The sequence below is a fragment of the Bos grunniens genome, chromosome 22, assembly GCF_055505025.1.
Source record: "Bos grunniens cultivar Pamir isolate PY7600 chromosome 22, Bosgru_T2T1.0, whole genome shotgun sequence".
Lineage (NCBI taxonomy): Eukaryota > Metazoa > Chordata > Mammalia > Artiodactyla > Bovidae > Bos > Bos grunniens.
The window spans coordinates 15581888-15607607 of NC_141186.1; the positions used below are offsets into that span (position 1 = coordinate 15581888).

The following is a 25720-nucleotide window of genomic DNA, read 5'->3' on the forward strand; positions in this document are numbered from 1 at the left end:
TATTTTGGTAACAGTTATAGATGCATAAGTGTTAGTATTGGTTTGTTTTTTTCTCTGTATCTTGCTAAGTAATAAAAAAAAAATGTTGGTCTGGTTAATCATAAAAAAATACATGTGCATAGTTTAAAATACTCAGCATTAAAGAAAAAATACTGTGAAAAAAATTCACCCCATCTTGTGCCCCAGTCCCTCACCTTAGAGGCAATTTCTTATTAATTGCCAATTTCATGATCATTCTTTCAAAAGATCCCCACCCCCCAAAAAAAAAAATATGTCAGCATATGTTACTTTTGAAATATCTATCTTCTTGTTTTTAATACAAAGTGCAGCATAAAATACCCTATTTTGCATTTTGCAAAATAAATCTTGGGATGGCCTGGTAACAGGAGTTGCAGAAAGTTCTTATTCTTTTGACTATCTGCAAGAACTCTAGTGTATGGACGGGACAATTCACTTAACCAGTCTCCCCAAACCAGGATATTTAGGTTACAGCTGTGTGGGTGTCCTTATGAACATATGCACATAGTGTCAGTCGTGTCCAACTCTGCGGCCTCGTGGACTGTAGACCTGCAGGCTCCTCTGTCCATGGGATTCTCCAGGCAAGAATACTGGAGTGGGTTGCCATGCCCTTCTGCAATATGCATATATCTGGGACATAAATCCCTAGAAGTCTTCTCAGGTTACTAAACACCCTAGTTTCTCTCATTAAACAAAGCTCTCCCCTTCACCTCATATCCAAATGCTGACATTGTAGTTAGTGTCCCCCTTTTCTGCCACACTTGGTCACGTGTCTATCCTGATTGTTTTCTCACCTCTCACTTCCCAACCACTCCAAGTAGCTCCCAGTTCCGTGAAGCCACTGCAGCAGTCCCACTGAGGCCCCCCTTGGGTGCCACACCACTCAATCCCAGGGGCGTGCCCTGATCTTCCTCTAGTGTTTTCACGGCCGCATTTGACATGGTGCAACTGCCTTCTTCCAACACTTCTGCCCTTGACTCTGTGACATGACAGCTCAGCCGGTCTCCTGGCCTCCCACCTCTCTATCTGGTGGTCTTCTGGCCTGCCTTCAAGAGCTGGCATTCTCAAAACTCAATTCTTGGCCCTCTCTTCATTCTAGATCAGCACCATCCAACAGAACTCTCACTGATAATAGCAATGCTTTATTAAGCACTCAATGTGGTCAGTGCAACTGAGGACCTGAGTTTTTTTATCTGATTTAATATGAACCAATGTAAATGTCAGTAGCCACTAGTTATGAAATTAAAAGCAGCCATGAAATTAAAAGATGTTTGCTCCTTGGAAGAAAAGCTATGACAAACCTAGACAGCATATTAAAAAGGAGAGACATTACTTTGCTGACAAAGATCCATCTAGTCAAAGCTATGGTTTTCCCAGTAGTCATATATGGATGTTGAGAACTGGACCACAAAGAAGGCTAAGCCCTGAAGAATTGATTTTGAACTGTGGTGTTGGAGAAGACTCTTGAGAGTCCCTTGGACTGCAAGGTGATCAAACCAGTCAATTCTAAAGGAAATCAACCCTGAATACTCATTGGAAGAACTGATGTTGAAGCTGAGGCTCCAATACTTTGGCCACCTGATGCAAAGAGCCGACTGGTTGGAAAAGACCCTGATGCTGGGAAAGATCGAGGGCAGGAGGAGAAGGGGATGACAGAGGATGAGACGGTTGGAGGGCATCACTGACTCAATGGACATGAGCTTGAGCAAGCTCTGGGAGTTGGTAAAGGACAGGGAAGTCTGGCATGCTGCAGTCCATGAGGCTGCAGAGTCCAACATGCCTGAGCAACTGTACAAGCCACTGGTGGCTAAAGGCTACCATGGACAGCGCAGTTTGACATGCTCTCCCTACGAGAGATCACGTACACCATGGCCTCAGCTACTGGCTCCGGGCAGAGCACACACACACAGCTCTATTTCCAGCCTGGATTTTCCCCTAAACTCACGTAACACACATAACCAAAGTCCACTTGACAGCTTCCTTTGGATGGTACTAAACTGACAGATTAAACTCAAGATCCTCTTCTGAAACTAGGTTAGCTTCCCAATTAGGGAAATGCATGGATAAAGGACTCCATTGACTGCATCCCCTAATCATTCCTCAGCTTAGTCTATCTCTCCACATCTTGACTCCCTTCCCATGAACCCACCATGGAAACTGGTGGGACATGCTCTTTACTGGACCACTGGTATCCTCTCTGGCTCCACCTCCCAGTCTGCCCTCTATGATGTCACATAATGTAACTAAGAAGATGCTCAGGCCCCTTCAGGGGCTTCCTGCGCTTTGGGGATAAGTGGGCAGTCCAGTGTGCAAGGTTCAATGCTACCAACCACTGGCCAGCTCTTGGTCGCCCTCCGCCCTTCCCTGCAGCCACCCTGGGCTTCTGTCTTCTGCAGTTACCTTGAGGGGAAGATACCATTGCTTTCTGATCCTTTTCATTGTTTTAAACACAACCTTCTCTAACTCTGGAAGCCAAACAAAACTCGTCTGTTAGTCACACCATGAAGATTCCCAAAGAGCCGGCTCCTGAGTCCATGTCCTTTCCATACCAAGGCACAACCGGAAGGGACTGTGCTGGTTGGCCCTTCACCTGCCCTCCTGCCAGGTGGGCAGCAAAGTCTGCTGAGACATGCCCAGTCAGAAGGAGGGCACCCCTCTTAAAGCAGACCCTTCCTCCCCTTCCCAGGGCTAGCTCATGTTGATAATTAGAAAGGTCTTCTTTATACTTCCCACATCTGCCCCATCACCCCTTCCAGCCTGACCCCAGGTCCCCCGTTGGAGTCATAACAGAAATGACAAGAGTGAGAGCGGCTACCATTACCATGCGCCTGCACCGCCAGCCTTGCAACCTCTCCACGAGCTGGTACTATCACTGCCGCTAGCTGCGAACACAAGAACCTAAAATGCAGAGCGACCAGTAATCGTTCCCCAGTATCAGAGCATTCTGATTGCTCCTGAACTCTTCCATGTCTTTCCTGCAGTGCCTGTAATTTAATGACACTCTGGTCCTTGCCACGCCAAGTGTGGCCCAAGGAGCAGCAGCAGCAGCTTCACCTGGGAGCCCATCCGGACACAGAATCTGGGGCTCATTCCCAGACCAGCTGGATCAGAATCTGCATTTTAACAAGATTTAGAGCTTGAGAGACACTAGTCTTGGTGTGCCCAGGACACATTGGAACGTACACTTACTAATTCACTAGACCAATGACCAAGCACAAACACCTACTATTTGTGCCTGGCACTATACAGGCACCAGGATCCTCTCAGCCCTTCACAGCTGAGCTTGTGTCCAGCAGAGAGATGGGAGGCTAAGGCATGGAGTAGGTGTTAGGCAGGAGTGTGGTGGGGGAAACAAGGTGTCACTGGGCCCGGGGGCCATGCGTCAGGGAGGAGCTTGCACCTGATCGAGGGGACCACGGGTCAGGGAGCACTGAAGGAGCCTGCACCTGATCCAGTGTTAAATGAAGGAAGGAACTGGCTGGGCTGTCACTGAGATGGGCTTTCTGAGCAATGGGAGGGTGACACCAAAGAATGAAGATGGCAGAGAAATCCAGGGAAAGAGAGTGGGCAGGAGACAGGGATGGGCCCAGGAGGCCTTGAGGTCGCACCCCCTTGTCCTGGAAATTATTCTCTTCCTGCAGCCTCTGGTTATGTAATCTTCTCTGGCCGCCTCACCTCTAGCTTATTTGAACTTGCAGCTAAGGAGACAGGCCTGCTTTTCCACATGTACTTGATCTGGTCAGATTTTTTTTCTGCCTGTACTTCTGTGATTGATTTTTTTTTAAAGCAAGACCTTCAGTTGATCCTGATTAAATTTTAACTTGTCCTTTTTGACCATCGTCACTGAAGCCTGCTATGATCTTTTTGAGCGCCTTCATCCAGCACATCCCCCCAACTTGTCCCCCATCTTTCCTTTTCATCTTCGTTTCTTACAGTTCCCTTTGGCTATGCATTTTCCTGATACTCAGAGCTTCTGGCAGACTTTCTATCAGAGGAAATTACAGGCCAATTTCCCTGATGAACACAAATATACTCAATAAAACACTAGCAAACTGAACTCAACAATACATTAAAAGGATCATATATTGTGATCAAGTGGGATTTATCCTAGGGATTCAACATATACAAGTCAATCAATGTGATACAACATATTAATAAACTGATAATAAAAACCATATGGTCATCTCTATAGATACAGAAAAAGCTTTTAACAAAATGCAACACCCATTTATGATAAAAACTCTACAGAAAGTAGGCATAGAGGGGACCTATCTCAACATAAAAAGGTCATTTATGACAAATCCACAGTTAATGTCATTCTCAATGGTAAAAAGCTGAAAGCCTTTCCTCTAAGATCAGAAACAAGACAAAAATGTCTATTCTTGCCACTTTTATTCAACATAGTTTTGGAAGACCTAGCCATGGCAATCAAAGAAGAAAAAAAAAGAGGAATCCAAATTGGAAAACAAGTAAAACTGTTAGCATCTGCAGATGACATGGTACTAAATATAGAGAACTCCAAAGATGCCGCCAGAAAACTACTGGAGCATCAGTGAATTCAGTAAAGTTGCAGGATACAAAATTAATACACAAATCTTGCATTTCTATACACTAACAACACAAGCTCAGAAAGAGAAATTAAGGAAACAATCCCATTTACCATCACATCAAAAATAACAAAATACCTAGGAATAAACCTACCTAAGGAGGCAAAAGACCCATAGTCTGAAAACTGTAAGACACTGATGAAAAAAAATCACAGATGATACAAACAGATGGAGAGATATACCACATTTCTAGACTGGAATAATCAGTATTCTCAAAATGACTATTTTACCCAAAGCAATCTACAGATTCAGTGCAATCCCTGTCAAATTGCCAATGGCATTTTTCACAGAACTAGAACAAAAAATGGTACAATTTGTATGGAAAAAACAACAACAACAAACCCTCAGTAGCCAAAACAATCTTGAGAAAGAAAAATGAAGCTGGAGGAATCAGGCTCCCTGACTTCAGACTACACTACAAAGACTACAATCACTAAAACAGCATGATACTGGAACAAAAACAGAAATATGTATCACTGAAACAGGACAGAAAGCTCAGAAATAAATACACGAACCTATGATCAATTGATTTATGACAAAGAAGGCAAGAATACACAATGGAGAAAAGGCAATCTGTTCAACAAGGGGCGCTCGAAAAACTGGACAACTACATGTAAAAGAATGAAATTAGAACATTCTCAAACACCATTCACAGAAATAAACTCAAAATGGATTAAAGACCTAAATATAAGGCCACATTCTATAAAATTCTTATAGTAGAATATCATCGGAACACTCTTTGACATAAATAGCAGCAATATATTTTTGGATCCATCTTCTAGAGTAATATAAATGAAAACAAAAATAAACAAATGGAACCTAATTAAACTTAAATTTTTGCACAGCAAAGAAAATCATGAACAAAATGACAACCCACAGAATGGAAGAAAATATTTGTAAATGATGTGACCAAGGGATTAATCTCCAAAATATACAAACAGCTCATGAAGCTCAATATCAAAAATACAAACAACCCGATCAAAAAATGGGCCAAAGGTATAAATACACATTTTCCTAAAAAAGACATATGGATGTCCAAAAAGCACATGAAGAGATGCTCAGCATCACTAATCATTAGAGAAATGAAAATCAGACTATAATGAGTTATCACTTCACACCAGTCAGACTGGTAATCATCAAAAAGTCTACAAACAATAAATGCTGGAGAGGGTGTAGAGAAGAGGGAACCATCCTACACTGCTGGTGGGAATGTAAACTAGTAACAGCCACTATGGAAACAGTATAGAGGTTCCTTAAAAAATGACTAAAAACAGAGCTACCATATGATCTGGCAGTCCCACTCCTGGGCCTATCTCTAGAGAAATATGTAAATGGAAAAAATACATGCACCCCAGTTCTCACTGCAGCACTATTTACAATAACCAGTACATGGACGCAATCTAGATGCTCAATGACCGAGAAGTGGATAAAGAAGATATGGAACACACACACACACACGATGGAATATCACTCAGCCATAAGAAAGAATGAAGTAATGCCATTTGCAGCAACTGAGATGGATCCAAAAGATTATCATGCAAAGTGAGGTAAGTCAGACAAAGACAAATATCATATGATATCACTCATATGTGAAATCTAAAAAAAGGATACAAATGAACTTATTTACAAAACAGGTAAGTCTGTGAAGATTAGTAAACATAAATAAGTCTGTTATTTATCTCACAGACTTATTTATCTAACAGACTCACAGGACACATGTACACCAGTGGCTGATTCATGTCAGTGTATGGCAAAACCCACAATATTGTAAAGTAATTAGCCTTCAATTTAAAAAAAAAAAAGACCCACAAACTTCAAAAACAAACTTAAGGGAGTTCCCTGGTGGCCCAGTGGTTAAGAATCCGCCTGCCAAAAAAAAAAAAAAAAAAAAGAATCCGCCTGCCAATGCAGGGGACATGGGTTTGATCCCTGGTCCAGAACTAAGAACCCACATACCTCAGGGCAACTAAGCCTGTGCACCGGAACTGCTGAGCCCATGCACTCCAAATACTGTAGCCTGCATTCCCTGGAGTCCACACTCTGCAACAAGAGAAGATCACAACGAGAAGCCTGCACACTAGAGAGCAGCCCCTGCTCGCTGCAATAGAGGAAAGCCTGCGTGCAGCAATGAAGACCAGTGCAGCCAAAAATAAACAAATTTATGGTTACCAAAGGGGAAACGTGGGAGAGGGTGATAAATTAGGAGTTTGAGATAAACAAGCACACTATGTTACATAATCAACAAGGTCCTACTGTATAGCACAGGGAACTCTATTCACTATTCCGTAAAAACCTGTATGGGAAAAGAATCTGAAAAAGAATGGATATAGGTATAATTGATGCACTCTGCTGAAAGCCTGAAACTAACATAGCTTTATAAATCAACTCTAAAATAAAATAAACCTTTAATCTATTAGAACAAGGTGCCTTCCCTTCTACTGCTGCTCAGCATTGTCCCTTCCCAGCCAGTCTCGACTTCTTCCTTCCTACCAGAGCCTGTCTTTCCCTTTAGAACCTGAAGATGCCAGGTGCTTCCAGTCTCCCCATTGGTCAGGGCATGAACCAGTAACTGAATTCTGGCCAGTGGGGCTTAAGGATGAGTCTGCTGGAGGACTTTGGGTAACGTTTTCTTTCTTAATATAAAGAGGCTCTGAAGAGCAGCACTGTTTTCTCCCTTGCCTTTGGATGTGGGTGTGAAGCCTTGATGCCTGGAGCTGTGGCAGCCGCCCTGCAACCATGAGGAAAGTCAACGCCCTGAGGGTGGCTGGACTGGAAGACGGAAAAGGCTTCCCTAGTTCCTTAATGATGTCACGGGCTATTCCTAAAACCCTGGGCCAGACCCACTTAGGGATCTACTGTTGTATTACACTTTGAATCCATTTAATAACATTTATTATTTATAAATAATATTTATTCTTTATATGGGAACAAACCAGAAATATCCCAGGTTATGAAAGTTCCAAAATCTCATCATTCTTACATTCTCCTGTAAATTACTGGGCATTTTCTCAACTAAATGTGTCATCTCTACTGTTTATAATTCTACCTTGTCTGGAGGCTCTGTCTGGGCACGTTTTTCTCACTTAAATTATAATATAAAGTTCTCTTAACTGCACCAGTCAATTTTCTGACAAGTTCATTCTTCTGGTGTATGTAGAGGTACTGTCGAGGTTCTTAGTTATACTATATTTTATATATTTCATACTGTGATATTTAAAGGTTTGTTCAGAAATCCAAATCACATTCTTTGACATTCCAGGCAGCTATTATTTCCCTTTCTCTTTGGTTACAAGCTCTTGACCTCTCTCTGCACAGGGAAGCAGTTCTAGGCCCCTCTCTGCACACAGGGCTCCAACACAGTCCAGAAGCACCTTGAGGCCCTTCCTGTGAGCTGACCCCTGTGGCCCATCTCAGTCTGCCCCACAACACAGCCCACCTCGGGCATCCCCAAGTCCCCCTCAGCCCAGCGAGTGTGCCCTGGCTCTGGTCTCTGCTCCCTCGTCCATTTTCAGATCTCTTTCTTCCTCGTCTGCTCTCATCGGTAAAGCAACCTGGCCATCGCCTCAGTCCTCTCTCCACCGCACTATTATGCTCTGCACACAAGCCAGTGCCAAGCTGGCAGAGACAGGACCCTCCCGCTCTAGGTAAGGTGTGGACGCACAGGTATGACAACTGTTTTTTCGATCACACTTCATTTTCACAAGAATCAGGAGGAGTTTAGGGTGACGGGCAGGGTGAGAGGTGTTGGCAGATTTGCTTCTGCATCTTGGAAACACATGCCAAAGAGACTACATCCTTCCCACTTGGCAGTGTGGGCCTTATGCTCATGTCCTCTGGTCCCACTTGGGCCAGTGGCCTGTGTGGTCAGTACCAGGCGTCCTCTGACCAGGCTGACGCTTCTTCTTGTTCCCAGGCCCAGCGTGCCGTTGCCTCTCAAGCCAGCCAGAATCTCCCGCCATGGGAACAGCATCTGCTGTAAATACTCTACCAGTAGCTCTGCATTTTTCCTTTTCCCTCGTGTCAAATTCTTCCACCCTCACCTCTTGACTCTAAGCCTCCTCGGGATACTTGTTTTCCTGGCTTCCTTCTTGAATTTTTCCATCCTGCACAGGAATTTGTTTAATCCCTTCTGAAATGTTAGAGCCTCGACCTTCTCTTCTAACAAGGAGATCAGTGAGAATTTATAGGAAACAAATCACCTTACACTTGCATGCACTTTCCACATGTGATGGGACTTGTTCTCAGGCTGGCCAGGAGACCCAGAAGCATCCCTGTCACACCTGAGTGAAGAGGGGCTCGCTGCGGGCCACTGGTGCTGGTGTGGGGGCACGTGGCCTCCCCTTCTCTAAGTCTCACCAGGCTTCCCGCCTCACAGGTGGGATAACTGTGCTGAGGTTACACGTCTGCAGCTAACAAGCTTAGCAGGCTATAACGCAGGGCTGCCTGGCACCAAACCACTACTTTCCCAGTCCCCTCCGTTTCCACATTTTCTGTAACTCAAGGGAAGTATACATTTCTCTGTGACTTTTCCTAAAAACAGCTGTTTTGATTTCAGGAAACTGCGGTTTTTCTAGACTTGTCTGCAACTCTATTTCTGCTCCTACCCTAGGGAGCAGGGCACGGGCTGTGTAGCTCAACTCTGATGTAGCACATTTCCAGCTCTGAGTAACCATCAATGTTCCAGAGCGCCCCCCAACACCGGATCATTTTCCAGACGATTCTCCTGCTTGTTTCTTTTAGCTTTCTCACTGCACAAACGACAGATTTGGAAAAGCATGTTTTCAAGTTTGATGACGTGCTATTTATCCATTCGTCCTTTTATGGCTCATGCTTTAGGAGGGTAAGAAATCTTAATGCCTAATGCAAGAGACTCTTGAGAGTCCCCTGGACTACAAGGACATCAAACCAGTCAATCCTATAGGAAACTGAATATTCACTGGAAGAACTGATGCTGAAGCTGATGCTCCAATACTTTGGCCACCTGATGCGAAGAGCCAACTCACTGGAAAAGACCCTGATGCTGGTAAAGACTCAGGGCAGGAGGAGACGGGACGACAGAGGACGAGATGACTGGATGGTATTACTGATTCAACGGACATGAGTCTGAGCAAACTTTGGCACATGGTGAGGGACAGGGAAGCCTGGCATGCTGCAGTCCATTGGGGTCACAAAGAGTCAACATGACTGAGCAATACAACAACAAATGCAAGGTCACAAAGATTTTGTCCTATTTTCTCTCCCAGATTTATAGTTCTGGGTTTTACCTTTAGGTCTGTGGGCCATGGTGATGTGAAGTATGGGTCTGTGTTCATTTTGTTGCGTATGGAAGCCCAATTGCTCCAGCACCATTTGTTAAAAAGACTACACCTTCTCTCTTGCCCTGTCTTTGCATCTTTGTCAAACACCAGTAGTACAGCCTGGTGTCTGTCTCATACTATTGCTGCTGCTAAGTCACTTCAGTCGTGTCCGACTCTGTGCGACCCCATACATGGCAGCCCACCAGGCTCCCCCATCCCTGGGATTCTCCAGGCAAGAACACTGGAGTGGGTTGCCATTTCCTTCTCCAACGTATGAAAGTGAAAAATGAAAGAAGTTGGTCAGTCGTGTCCAACTCTTAGCAACCCCATGGACTGCAGCCTACCAGGCTCCTCCGTCCATGGGATTTTCCAGGCAAGAGTACTGGAATGGGGTGCCATTGCCTTCTCCGTCTCATACTATTGGTTTTCCTCAAATTTCTTTTGCTCCTTAGTGGTTCCTTTGCATTTCTGAAAGAAGGCACCGGGCGATCTTTGGTGGAAGGAGGACTCGGTGACAAGACGGGGAGCCTCCTAGGTTTCCTTTCCTGGCCCCATGCCTCCACTTCGTCCTCCCCTCTGGATGGGGGAGGGGCGTGGGCTCCGTGGAAGCCGACTGCATCACCCCCAGCCTCCTTCTCTTTGGGGTGTGCGTGCAGGCAGCAGGAAGGGACCTGTAGCCGCAGGGAGTGCAGGCTTAGCATCTTCCAGCCCCAGGTACAGGGCCTTTCCTGCGGCCCCTCCCTGTGGGTCATGGAAGTCCAGAATGACTTGGAGATCCCTCACAGTTCCAAAGCTCCTGGCCTGCCTCACCCGCTTCCCAACTTTTCTCCCTCTGGGGAAGAGGAGCTCCCGTAATGACGCTGGCCTGCTCCCCAACCCCCTTCCCCATGGTGCCGCCCCCAGCTCCCAGCAGTCGGCTGCAGCATCTCTGCTCCACTTCTCTGTCAGCCTTTCCTAGTCTGCTTTCTGTTCTACAGAAATCTCTCCCATCTCCTGAGGTTAGCTAAGGGTGCTCTTTCTTATTTTCCCATGTTCCTAATGCATTATGCTTTTATTTTCTTTTGTTTGAAATGGTCTTTGGAGGAGGCAGAAGGACAGGGGCTATTTTGAGCTCGGAAGTCCTACTGGATGGTCACAAGGGTCGGGGACACATGAACTCACTGTCCCACAGAGCGTCCGGCAAGTCATGCCCAGAGACGGAGGGCGGGCTGGACAGGTCACAGGCTGACTGGACGCACCGTGTGTACAAAGCGGGCTGGCCGGGAAGTCTGGGAGAGTCCAGAGCTTGTGTGGTCTCGCTCTCCACCTGGGAAACACTGCATCTTCTAAACAAAGGCTCCTCTCACCCTCCAGCTCTGTGGGAGGGAGCCAGAGAGCAGGGCGTGGGAGGGATGCTGGAAACCGCAAGTCACGTGTGACTGACTGGCCTGAACCAAGCCCATGGTCTGTCATATCAACAACTTTGTTTCTTTCCCTTAATCATCTTTCACGAGTCTGCCTCTGTTTTCTGGAAGAAAAGTACACATGTATGTATTTGTAACATCAACCCAGTACTCAGTCCTACTAGGCTTTTAAAAATGACATTGAGAGATTCTCTGTTGTCCTTAAAAGCACCAATACTCTTGGTCCCACAGACTGTTTTTTTAAGTTTCTGTAGCATTTTGTTCTGTGGTAAGGCCAGCTAGCCACACCGCTTATCAAGGAACTACAGGGTCAAGTAGCAGGGACCAGCATCGTCAAACGTGCAATTTCCATCATGTTCATGATCCAAAGAAGGACACAGTTGAGTCTAAAATTTTTCAGGTTCCCATACAGATTGAAGTTCTCTCATTAAATCACTGTGTAAAAAATACATTAAATTTTTAAAAAGGGGGAAAAAAGTAAACAGAAAAACACACCACAGATATCTTTCAAGACTCACTTCGTTTGTTAATGGGTTCCTGCTTCTGCCGCTGGTTCTCTTGTTAACTTTGATCTGTGTGTTTACACACATTTTTAATTCATTCAATGATTTCACACACCAGCAGTTTCAATTTGTTTCAGGCAAAACTGGACTGTTAAAAAAGATCCAGGCTATTTTCAGGTTGGAAAAATAATAAATTGAAATTGAGATGATTCTACAGGATTGACTTTTTTTGTTCTAATTACAGAATGGAGTCCTTTCCATAAAAGTAAAAATGTTCAGTTCTCGTATAATACATATAACGTGCTCAGTCACGTCTGACTCTTTGCGACTCCATGGGTGGTAGTCCGCCAGGCTCTGATGTCCACTGGATTTCCCAGGCAAGAATACTGGAGTGAGTGCCATTTTCTCCTCCAGAGATCTTCTCAACCCAGGGATCGAACTTGTATCTCCTGCAGCTCCTGCACTGGCAGCTGGGTTTTTACCACTGGGTCATCTGGGAAGCCCACAGTACATATAACAAACAAGATCAGTTCAAATATCCTCCTATATGTCCTAATCTTTCCCTCGCATTTTTCTTCTGGTTTGTTTGCTTTTTGGCTACACCACACAGCATGTGGGATCTTAGTTCCCCAACCAGGGATAGAACCCAAGCTTCCTGCGGTGGAAGAGTGGAATCTTAACCACTGAACAACCAGGGAAGTCCCGCCCACGCATTCTTAGCAGCATCCAAAAGTCATCACGTGTGTGGAGGCACGTTTAACCAAGGCTCACTCAGTGGTAAGTGACAGGCGTGGGCACTGCTATTTCGTCTTCATCTGCACTGGTTCTGAGAAGTGGAATAACCACCCCACCCTCCTGATGAGGAAGTTCATCTCTGACAGAGAGGCTGCTATGCCTAGAGTCAGAGCAGCGCTGGGGGCGTGGCGCTCCCCCGCAACACCCTACCCCCAGCTTTTCCCTCAGCTCAGTGGCCAAAGAACTCAGTAACCACAGACCGGAGGGGCCCTGGTGTGCCTGCTCCTTGGCTGCTGCTGCTGCTGAGTCACTTCAGTCGTGTCCGACTCTGTGTGACCCCATAGACGGCAGCCAACCAGGCTCCCCCGTCCCTGGGATTCTCCAGGCAAGAACACTGGAGTGGGTTGCCATTTCCTTCTCCAATGCATGAAAGGGAAAAGTGAAAGTGAAGTCGCTCAGTCACGTCTGACTCTTAGCAACCCCATGGACTGCAGCCCACCAGGCTCCTCCGTCCATGGGAGTCTCCAGGCAAGAGTACTGGAGTGGGGTGCCGTTGCCTCCTCTGGCTCCTTGGCTAGTTTTCCTCAAATTAAGAACACAAACGGAGCAACTTAATTCTCACAAACATGTGAAATATTACTCTTCCTATTAAAAATTATAAAATATTTCACAAAGACATTGCATGGGAAAGAATTCCGTACAATCTCCGCCCCTCCTCACCCAACTTCTTTAAGAAGTGAGCATTGTTTACCCAACCCCTCCTGTCCTGGCAGCCCCTTGGAGCTCATCCTTCACCCTCCACCCACAGCGGGGTCCACTCCCCTGGATCTGGTGTTTATATTCCCACATGGTGGTTCTCCCCAGATGTACTGTGCCTAAGCAATATATAGAATTACTCTGTATGTTTCAAAGCTTTACGTCAGCAGTAGATTGGCCCACATGGGGCTCCACGGTGAACGGTTACTAATGTGCCAATTACTGCACCCCCTGGAGAGTGGTCTCCCCTCCCAACAGCCCATTCTGTGTGTAGCAGAGATGTCTTCACCTGCTGGATGCTGGGGGAGTCCTGGTCCTTGCTGTCACCTCCACCCCACAGCTGTCCTGCATCCTGGCCCCATCAGCACAACGCTTGGCTGCCAGCACCCAGGACCTCTTGGCCAGCCCAAGGGTGAGTGCTGAGGTGGGACAAGTGACTAGAGTTCCTATCTTATCCTCAAGCCAATTAAAAAACACACCTCGATGTCCTCACTGAGGATGATCAGACAGCTTACATATCAATTGGAAGGAATGAAGATATGAGCTACAACAAATCAGCAGATCACCAAGGCCTCATCCACTGTCGGCCAAGGGTGTCAGCTCTGCTCCAGGCAAATGAGAAGGGCATGTTTTCAGGAACCATCCTGCTGTGGCTGACACTTGTTTTGTCTTAAGGCAAATGGCCCCTTTCCACACCAACAAGGATTAACCATGCCTCCTCTGTCCTCCCCAGAGGGAGGGCCTGGGAAGCCTCTAATCCATCCTGCTCAGTGTTCAAGTCCTTGGTTGACATATTCCTGCCTCCACTGGCCACTGAGCCCCAGACACTGGACCCTGCAAACAGTGAGTGCTCAGCAGAGGCGTTGGCGGGGGGGAGGAGTCCCCTGCCAGAGTAGAGTCCCAGCTCTCAGTGGTGCACTGGGCACCCAGAGCACTGCACTGCACTCACAGCAGCACCACAGACACTTCAAATTTTCCAGGAAAACAATAACACCCAGCATCAGCTGTCAGAGAGGAGCCAAGGACGTCAGTCTTTCTCCCCAGGTTAGACATAACATGGCAGAGTAGAAGCACTTGAGCTCATCTCCTCTCACGAAAACACCAAAAATCACAACTACCTGCTGAACAACCATTGACAAAAAAAGACTGGAGCCTATCAAAAAGATATTCTACATCCAAAGACAAAGAAGAAGCCCCAACGAGATGGGAGCAGACACCAGAAGCATGAGGAACTACGATTCTGCAACCTGCAGAACAGAGGCCACAAACACAAGAAGCTAGACAAAACGAGATGGCAGAGGAAATGTTCCAGATGAAGGAACAAGATAAACCCCCAAAGAACAGCTAAGTGAAGTGGAGACAGGCAATCTACCCGGTAAAAGAAGGCTTAGGTTCTTCATTGCCAACTCTGCAGAAGTAACTGCCAGCTTGTGAGAGGCCGATGGAGAGGGCTACCTACACAGGAAGGAGCTGTGGGTGGCCTCCAGGAGCCAAGAGCAGCCCCCAGCAGACAGCCAGCAAGAAGACAGGGACCCCACAGTCTTACTGCCACAAGAGATAAATTCCGTGCATCTCAGGAAATTGAAACCAGACCTCTCTCAACTTAAGCCTCTGATGAGTCCAAAGGCCCGGCCTGCATCTTGATTGCAAGATGGTAAGACCCTAAGCAAGGGACCCAGAGAAACTGTGAGATGATAAAAGTATGTTGTTTTAAGCATCTAAGTTTGTGCTCATGGTTACAGGGCAATAGAAAACACAGTATTCAAGCTATAAGCTATTTATGCTACATTCTTGGTGCACTGAATACATGAATAGTTAAGCAGAAATTATCTCCAAAATTTTTATGGTCTTAAATAAAAGCAAACTGAGAAAATGTCTCAAACACGGGCCATAATTTTCATCTGTAAATTGACCTAATATCCTTTCAATCTTAGGCAAAGTCATAAAATTCCTGTGTGTTGCCTGTATGTAGCTCTTCTGGAAAACTCTTCCTAGTTTTGCAGGATTTTGGCAGCTCTATACTTTTCAGAAATGCTACCCTTTGGTCACATCTAAACACTATAGTTTCTTGATGAAAGTGAAGGAGCAGAATGAAAAAGTTGGCTTAAAGCTCAACATTCAGAAAACTAAGATCATGGCATCACTTCATGGGAAATAGATGGGGAAACAGTGGAAACAGTGTCAGACTTTATTTTGGGGGGCTCCAAAATCACTGCAGATGGTGACTGCAGCCATGAAATTAAAAGACACTTACTCCTTGGAAGGAAAGTTATGACCAACCTAGATAGCATATTTAAAAACAGAGACATTACTTTGCCAACAAAGGTCCGTCTAGTCAAGGCCATGGTTTCTCCAGTAGTCATGTATGGGTGTGAGAGCTGGACTGCAAAGAAAGCTGAGCGCCGAAGAATTGATGCTTTTGAACTGTGGTGTTGGAGAAGACTCTTGAGAGTCCCTTGGACTGCAAGGAGATCCGACCAGTCCATCCTAAAGGAGATCAGTCCTGGGTGTTCACTGGAACGATGGATGCTGAAGAGGAAACTCCAATACTTTGGCCACCTCATGTGAAGAGTTGACTCACTGGAAAAGACCCTAATGCTGGGAAGGATTGGGGGCAGGAGAAGGGGACGACAGAGGATGAGATGGCTGGATGGCATCACTGACCCGATGGACATGGGTTTGGATAGACTCTGGGAGTTGGTGATGGACAGGGAGGCCTGGCGTGCTGCGATTCATGGGGTTGCAAAGAGTCGGACATGACTGAGCAACGGAACTGAACTGAAACACTATAGTTCCAAGCGATCCAATCTAGAGAAATCTTGGGATAAACAGGATGCTATATCTTTTTTTTTTTTTTTTAATTTGGCCATGCTGCGAGGCATGTGGTATCTGAGTTTCCTGACCAGGAATCAAACCCTTGGTCTCTGCATTGGAAGCATGGAGTCCCAACCACTGGATTTCCAGGGAAGTCCCGGGATGCTGCATCTTAATTAGAGGAAGGACTCATGAATTCCTGAAGCAGTTTACAGGGAGGAGGCAGATACGATGTGAGACTGATCACCTTGACCCAGGAAGTCCCAATGACCTTCTGTAAATTCAGTGTTAGGACTTTATCAAGATTCAAAACTTTGTGTTAACTTATGAGAAATTGGAAAACTTCTTAAACCTTTTTTAAACTGTAGGTTTTCCCCAAAGAACCTAAAATGTATCCTTGTGTGTGTGTGAGTCACTCAGTTGTGTCTGACTCTTTGTGACCCCATGGACTGTAGCCTGCAGCTCCTATATTCACAGAATTTTCCAGGCAAGAATACTGGAGTGGGTAGCCATGTCCTTCTCCAGAAAATGTATACTTATTATTGCCTAACCATTGATAGATGTATCTGATATTGCTATATTTTCATCAGCTACGTTGTCAAACGTTAATTACCTAGTTCTGGCCTGAAGAGAAAAACAGTTTTCCTCTAATTTATTTCAAGTGGCACTGTAGGTAAGGCAAAATAATGTTAACTGTTCTTGAAAGTGTACTGTGGAGAAGGAGAAAGAAAAGAAAGAAATCAGGACAATGGAGAGGGCCCTGTCAGCATATGAGGAAGCTGATCACACACAGCTCCTAGGATAAACACACATCAGTCACAGCTGGAGCAGGAGTGAGCCCACCTGCCATGGCAACGGACTCAGTGCCGCCCTCAGGCCCCTTTGAAACAGGCCTCCAGATGGAGACGGGCCTGGGTGCAGGACGACATAAGACTCCTGCTCCCGAGGGGCCGCGCCCGCCCCCTGGAGCTGGAGTGGCGCTTGCTGAGGGGGACCCGGCATGACTCAGAAACAAGAAGGAAACACCAGGGCCACACAGTCCGCAAATGTGTCCACTCACCACTCGACTCGTTTCCAAGTCGGATATTTACTTAAAACTATCATGACCACATTTTCGGAGGCCAGTCTTTAAATCCTGCAACACTGAGATCTGGGAGGTTTAAAAAAAAAAAAAAAGGAGCCATCATCACCTGTTTATTGCAAAATCTGAAACAAAAGTCATATTGTTATGCTCATAATGTAACCAGTACTTGCAGAATTGTGTCTTGCACACATAACCGGCTGACAGGAACATCAAGTATTAACGACACTGGAGGGCTTACATCTTGAATTGTGTGACAACCAACTCCTGGCAGCCAAAACATGCAGAATGCACTCTAAACACACGTGTGCTGGACATCTCTCCCAAAAGCAAACTGCTGCTTCATATCCCTTGTTACCCACAAAGCAAGAAAGATGAAGTGAACACTAAATCCCGGGTACTGTTCGCTCTCCATCAACGGGCTCACGAGCAGCTTTGGACAACGGTGCAGCTGGCCACAGGACTACTGTTTGAACACCCAAGGGGAAGCCCGGTGGCTCACCCTACCGCACAGTGTGCAGGCCAAATCTCTGTAAGAGCTGATGCCCCGTAACAACAGGGACACCTGAGTGATCGCGTGGCCCAGTTATGGGTTTAGTGATGGGAACAAAGAAGCCAAGGCTGGGAGACTCACCCAAGCTTCCACCATGGCTTCTCCACTCAGAGCTCAGACTGGAATTCAGGCTTCAGCATCATAAACCCCTAGGAGGCTGCTGGTTAAGGTCCCTTGACCCAGGGGTTCCCAACCCCTGGGTCACACAGCAGGAAGTAAGCGGTGGGTGAGTGAGAGACACTTCATCTCTATTTACAGCCACTCCCCGTCATTCTCATTACCACCTGGGCTTCCAACGATTCTGCATTATGGCAAGTTCTAGAATTATTTCACTATATATCTGATGTAATAATAGAAATAAAGCGCACAATAAAAGTAATATGCTTGAATCATCTGGAAACAATCCCTCTCCCGTTCCCTAGTCTGTGGAAAACCTGCCTTCCATGAAACCAGTTCCTGGTTCCAGAAAAAGTTGGGGACCATGGCCCTAACCCAAGGAATGTGTCAAACTGACTGCAGGGGTTCTAATCCCAACTAAAATGTTTCTCTCCCCACTCCATCCTTCTCTGCTCCCAGAAACAGGGCCTGTCCCTCAGGATCCTTCACAAAGATGGTACTACCTTCTCTGGGTAAACAGTCATACAAACAGGGGGTCGCCAGGTCAAGGGGGAAGATGTCACTCTAGAAGGCACGTCCACAACAAGTTGGGTCCTGAGCACACACAGAGGAGCCACACTCTAGCTGCGGCCCATCCAGGACACAGGGGTGTACAGCAGAGAGCACAGGGGGCAGGACCCGTGCCTGCAAGTGACAGCCTCCCTGGGGCCATGCCCACAAGCCTTCAAAGAGAAGAGCTGCCAGGAAGACAAGGGGACACGGGAGCCAGCGGAAGGAAGAGGACGTGCAAAGGGAGAAGGCCAGGGGTGTCCTGGGACCAGAGTGCCGTTCTGTGCGGCCGGGCAGAGGGTTTGAGTGGGGAAGTGAGGCGGAAACACGGGACAGTGAGGGGCCAGGTGCCTCCTGAGGAAGGCGGAGGTGCTGAAGGACTCTGAGCAGGAGCATGATGCAGCGTTATGCTTACATCTGGGAGAGCAGCTGTGGCCACAGAGCGGGAGCTGGACCGAGAGGAGAGAGGGAGGCAGAGTCCAGGAAGAGGGCAGGTGACACCTTCCCCCAGGGTGAGAGGGGAGCCTGGCGACACACTCTACATCACAGTCCTGCTAAAAAGAAAGTGTCCCTAAAAAAAAAACGGTGGCAAAGTCCACGTACCCTTTAAAGTCACAAGTCAGGGATGTGAGTTCCTAACGCTAGCAAAGGGAACCTCGAGACGACACTGCTTGTTACCGTCATGAGCAGTTCTTGGTCAGAGAGACTTCCCCAGTGATGTAAAAGAAGAATCTTAGTTCTTCTAAAAACTGATTTACAAGCATAGTTAATTTATTAAGTACACCTTAGAGGTCTGGGTTATATTATTATAGTCCTTAGAAATGATAATTTCTGTACTTTTTAAGACACCAAATGAAAATAAAGACATAAGGAAAACCAGCAGTATATACTGTGATTTTTAAAATGGGTTTGACTTTCAACCCAAGTGCTTCCTCCTTTGAGGAATTCAAAGGCATAATTTAAGGGTCTGGCAAGTGAAGAATTTTTACCAGCACTTAAGAGATATAACGGATATATACCATGTCCCAATCTGCTCCTCTCACACTGCCCCATGTTTAAGGCACCTCAAAGGTGCACAGTGTGTCTGCTGAGTGAGTGAGTCAAACTGCAGAGCTCCTCACCCTCACCCAGTGAACAGACCCACGCGGGCACCTGGCCCTGGGGACAGGACTGGCTCACCCTCTTGCTGGCTCTTCGCTTATACTTGATCACAGGGTAAGAGTTCTGTACTCCAGGTATTTCCTGATTGGTTACAATACTTGTCCAACATCAACCTCTTCTTGCTTTCAAGTTACCTTAACTATGAAGTATTCAGCACTATCTGATGACGCCGATTTAAACACACACATCACCACCACCAGTGCCCAGATAGCCAGCATCCATGGGAGAGGACCAGACGTGGAACAGCTGGGGCTGAGGCCACCAGCAAAAAGAGGAAGCACCGCTCTTACTTCCTCTGTAGCTGAGCATCTGTATCTTTCAGAATCCTGTTTCCTCAGATACAAAACATAGTTCATGTTACTTTTAACTAACTGCTCCCAAGAAAGAGAAGGAATTTTACCACTTGATTTTAATATACAATAGAAGAACAGTTAATAACAAACAAGAAATCCATTCAAGAGCATATGCATACAACATTACTAAACTGTGAGTCAGATCAAAAAACTAACCCATACAATTTGTATCTCTTACTCAGGGTGAATGTCGTGTTAACAAAAAGCACTATCAAAGCTAAGTGTCTTTAAGTGGGGGTTGACTTTTTACAACTTTTTACATTACATACGAATATTATTCTTTGTCAGCATTATTACTCCTGAGGATCCATCCTTTGAGAAGAAGATTCAAAGGAGGAAGAGAATGATTTGTGTCCTTCACTTGTGTTAGATGAGAAGCTGGGATACCACCACACTATTTGCTTTGGAAAATGAACAATAAGATATATTCTACTCTGTGAGATGATCTAACCTTTTCCTGCCTCACAAAATCTTCTATATTTAACATATGCTGAGAAAAAGGTAAAAACAAAGGGAATGAGAATGTTGTACAAGTTGTGTTTTTCAAGGGTATTTACTACAAAGTTATGTCAAGAAGATTTTCCCTCCAAGTAATTTTAAATACATTGTATTACTGTCGTTTTAAAATATATTTTAAAATATTAATATCTTCTTGCTGGCCCCATATCTGATTCTGCTGGGTGATACTACTTGAATTCCATTACCTAGATGGTAATGAAACATTCTATGGCTGCAATATCCTGAGTCCTTCTGAATTTAAATTCTCTTAAAAAAAAAATAGACATTCCAAGCCAGCAGCATAGTAAACTATTTTTGATGTGCTCTTAAAAACCATAAGGAAGCACGATGTACCTTTTGTAAGACTAATGATGCAGGAACGTCTCCAAGCCCACTGCACCCTATTAGCCTCACCCATCTTAACAGGCAGAGACATGTGCGCCAGCCCTCTGCACTGAGCTGCATTAGGACTTCTACTCTGAGTACAACGGTGCTATACTTGCAAAAAAGATGTTTTCTGTGACCGTTTCCAGGTGGAGAATATGACCGCAAGCGGTCTGAAGGATCACTTTCCTCTGATGACTCTTGATAAATGATCGTGGTTCTGGGGATGTGACAGATAGAAGCTAACACCTTCCTCACTGGTTCACTTATAAAAAGACATTCCATGACGAGGTTCTGGTGTGTGCACTGAAAACTAATGATTACCTCAACCGTCACATCTACGGCCTTGGCAATAAGTGATGCGATTTGCTATTACACGTGAATGTAGTTACCCTGGAAGAGAGCTGGTGCTGGGTAACTGGACAGGCACCGATGCCATCTGACTGACACATTAATCCAGGATGTACTGGGTGCTACACTAGGGACCAGAGGGCAACCCAGCCGACTCTGGTGCCACACTTCATACCACCTTGGTGTCTTGTAATTTTCCCATGAGAGAAACTTGCCTCCCCATTCACATTCCTTCAAAAGCAGATCATACTGATTTTGGCCACTGTCTTCCAGCTGAAGACTCATGACTTTGTGTGTCTGAAAGCAAACACTGATGTCTCTGATGAAGGAAGATTAAATGAGATTTAATCCTTGGGAAGCCCAGGGGGCTGGCAGAGGAGTGGGGCTCAGTTTTGAAAAGACATTCTATTTTTCTTTGGTTCTTTGTTCCCTAATCAAATCGATGGAAACACACTTGAGGTAACTCACAGAGCAGGCTGGGGGGAGTCTCCATGAGGCTCCCGTTCGTCCTGACTCTCCATGGAGTGATGCCATCGTCAGGGTGCCCAGAACAGTGGATAGTGTATGCCTGGGCTGCAAACAAGCAGGAGGCTTCACGCCTAGTGGAGGCCCATTGAAAGATGGCTCCATCTGTACTGCAGCGCCGCAACAAGAACATCCTGGAGTCGAGCCACTGCTTCTCAGAAAACTTAGTTTCAAGGGGATTAACTATGGGCTAACCAACAATTTCTTCCCAAGATTTGGGAAGTGGCAGACTTCTTCCCAAGACTGCCACTGTGTTAAGATGTAATTAACTCTCAGGAACTTCGATGTTTTCTCTCTACCGTGAAACTGTTTGATGTGAGTGCCCTGTGTCTGTCTACAGCACAGGCCCAGGTACTAGAGGGGTGATGTGTATAAGTATTTTATTAAATTTTTTAATATCTTTTTTTTTTTTTTTTAAGGCCGCACTGCGCAGCTTGTGGGATCTTAGTTCCCCAACTCTGGATTGAACCTGCACTCTCAGAAGTGAAAGTGCCAAGTCCTGACAACTGGACTACCCGGGAATTCTCAAGTCCAAATAACAGACACGTCTGAACCGTCACAAGCTCATGACTTAAATTTAAGATTCCTGAAGCCAGGGATGGAAAAACAACCAGGTCACACAAGGACACATGAATGAAAACCAAACCCACTCTGCCCTCTGAGTTGGTGATACTAACTCAGTGATGCTAACTACTTATACTAGATAGTGATACTAACTAGTTACCACTCATCCACCCTCTAACCAAGAACACAGGGCTCGAGTGGGAATCTGAAGAAGGCTGAAGAATGGTGAGTAAAAATGTGGCAAATCGGAAATGCCAGAGCAGAGAGTTGTAAGAGAACGTGGAAAGGCGGTCATGAGAGCTGTCAGCCCAGAGCCCTGGTGGCACCATCGTCCCAGTGTGACCGCTGACAGTGGCTGACAACAGTCAATGGCTGAGGCACCAGCCCACTTAGCAGCCAGACCTATGGAGCGCCCGGTTCCCACTCTGGATGGCTCTTGGCCCTTCTCAATCAAATGCTCATCTTTACAGGGAGGCGCTCTAGTACCACTTCTCAGTCAGAGAGAGAGTACTCCTTTTTCATCAAATGAAAGAAACCATACACGAGGCAAACAATGGCCTTTATTCCCTGCCTTGTTTGAACAATGAAAATGATGTGCACTATGATCTCAAACAAAATCTTGGCTATGATAGAGCCATAAAAACAGCCTGTACTTGGGATTACAACAGTCCAGATATGTCTGGAGGCCGCAGCTGTGGGAGACCTCAAACGCTCCACTTTTTGTTTCCTGTTCAGTCCTACTTTCCACGTTTCTGTGCCTATGTCTGACTATAAAAGAGGCCACAGGAGAGGATGAACATAGAGTTTTCTCCACCCTAGAATGTGTGAACCTTTCTGGTTCCAGTTCAGTTAAAGACACGTTCCTTGTTTGCATCTAGTGGGGCAACCCTTACAAGTGAAAAATTATACAATCATCCACGGAGGCAGAGCATTTTCTTCAGAGAACAGGCAATTAAGTGGGCTGCAGGGCTGCGTCCCTGACAGCAGGGTCTGAATCAGACCCATTCTCACCTCACCTGCTCTTACCAGGAAAGCAGCCTGTGTGTCCCCTGGGACACCCGCAGGGATCAGTGGCACTGGGAGGGCTTCACCAAGCCTGCCTGGCCAGCGTGGGCCACTTGCAGCTGAAAAGGCAGGGCTCTGAAGCCCCCAACCACACAACAATCCCCTCCACCACAACCATTCAGAGAAGCCAGGCCTTATGACGGACGTAATCCTCAACAGCTTCCCCAGCAGGAAGGCTGGCTGGCAGCACAGACCTCTGGGCCTGAGCTCATCCCTGGAAAGGGTGTGAGACTAAGTCCTAGAAGGCTGAAAGACAGAAACAGCAGAACAAAAGGGATGCACGAGCCCCTGCAAAGATAAATGGAAGGAAAAGCAGGATAATTTACTAAAAGGAAATGAAGCCAAAAAAAGAGGTTCCAACTAGTAACCCAAAGACAAAGAATGAAGGTTAAGGGAAGGCTTTTGGACATCAACGAATTCAGAGTGGCTACTCTGCCCTTTTCCTTTCTTGGAAAACTGAAAAAGAAAGAAGAGATAAAGATGAGGAGTGGGAGGAGGGGGTAAAAGAAAGGAGAACAGCGGCTGACTGGCACGCAAAGATTCTATAGAATTTTATACCTGGAGCTCAGCTCTATCATGGTGAATTAATATCATTATTCTTATGAGAAACTCTAGGCTCTAATTCATTTCTACCACTCAGTGAATTCTGCCACTGAATGAGCAAAGACTTTCAAGCATGAGCCCAAGAAGAACCATCCATTGAGAGCCCCACTGTGATTTCTGAAGGAAGGGGTGCCATCCGGTGACCTGCCACCACTCTTCACTTCCAGAATCCACTTGAAATCCAAATTAATTTTTGTTGATTAGAATTTCAAGAGGGCTTGTTAGGGGTTAAAATACAGCTGGACAGCAACAATTTTTAAGGAATCCCAGGGCTTGGAGGGATCCAAGACTGCTCATTGCCAGAAAGCAGGGCAATTTTCAAAGTAAGTAGTTATTTCTCTTCGGCAGGATCTCCATGGATGAACTATTAAAAAGGAGGATTTTATTTCCTAGTGGCCAAAAGTTTCTTGTGGCACTCCACTGAGAAGTCTGTTATTTACCCTGAGAAAACCATAAGTAAAAATGATACATACCTTCCAATGTTCACTGCAACACTCTGTACAATACCCAAGACACGGAAACAACTCAGATGTCCATTAACATGGATATGGAATGGATAAAGGATAAAGGAATGGATAAAGAAGATGTGGTACATATATATAATGGAATATTACTCAGCCATAAAAAGGAACAAAATTGGATCATTTTTAGAGATATATATGGACCCCAGAGTCTGTCATATAGAGTGAAGTAAATCAGAAAGAGAAAAGCAAGCATCATATATTAACACATATAGGTAGAATCTAGAAAAATGGTACAGAAGAACCTATTTGCAGGGCAGGAATAGAGACGCAGATGTAGAGAATGGATATGTGGACACAGAGCAGGAAGGGGAAGGTGGGATGAATTGGGAAACTGGGATGTATAACCACTACCATGTGTAAAACAGACAGCTAGTGGGAACCTGCTGCAAAGCACAGGGACCTCAGCCTGGTGACAGCCTAGAGGACTGGGGTGGGAGGGAGGTTCGAGAGGGAGGGGATATATGCATACATATAGCTGATTCACTTTACTACACAGCAGAAACTAACACAACATTGTGAAGCAACTGTATTCCAATTAAAAAAAAGTCTGTTCTTTATACCCATTTGTTCTATGGTAGAAAATGGTAGAAAAGCCATAGATTTAGAGGCTCTGATTTGTGCCTCCATCTACTTGCTCACCCCATGTGTTTGTTCCTGACATTATGCCCATTTTACAGAGGATGAAACTGAGGCCCAGAGAGGTTTCGGAACTTGTCCAGTTACTCAGTAATGGTAAAGCTGGAATTCCCAAGACACCTATACCTGATGCCAAAAGCCATTTGCAAACCACCCACCCAGTTCCTGGCACACTGTACATCCTCAGAGGATCTACACACTTCCTTTAAGGTCAGTATTTTGGTAGAGACTGTGAGAATTACAATTCCTTAGTACACTGTTCTGACTGTAATTGTTTAATCACAGATCATTTTCACAATGATTTGTGCATGCTATCCTGCATACAGTTTAAATAAACCAGATTCAAGTTTTTGCAAATGGTTTTCTACAACATACCTTAAAAAATGGTGAATCCATTAGTCCAAGAAGTTTAAAAAAAAACAATCTGGATTTTTCTGTTTCTACTCAAAGCAGTATTTATCACATGTGAAAGTAGAGGAGGTTGGAGTTGTGTTTTCCAGACATTTGGCAGCTCATTTTTCTCTCGTGCCTATGACTAAAACCAGACTTGCAAATTTAAAATACGATTATCATTTTTTTCCCAAAACAATTTAAACAAAAGAAGCTGCAAATCTACCCACAAA

General features: G+C 45.5%; 1 protein-coding gene across 19 annotated transcripts in view; it reads right to left on the minus strand.

Annotated features, from left to right (window-relative positions):
• ANO10 (anoctamin 10) overlaps positions 1-25720 on the minus strand; it is a 268016-nt gene that overhangs the window by 16823 nt on the left and 225473 nt on the right. For 7 of the 19 annotated variants that reach the window (XM_086366269.1, XM_086366268.1, XM_086366266.1 and 4 more), the window contains exon 13: positions 6582-6665. The exons of 11 other annotated variants lie outside the window; for them this stretch is intronic. In XM_086366269.1, the coding sequence (XP_086222395.1) occupies positions 6582-6665 (84 nt within the window). Of the gene's footprint in view, positions 1-6581; positions 6666-7265; positions 12322-25720 lie in introns of those variants that run through there. One more of the 19 variants, XM_086366273.1, reaches the window with a different exon arrangement.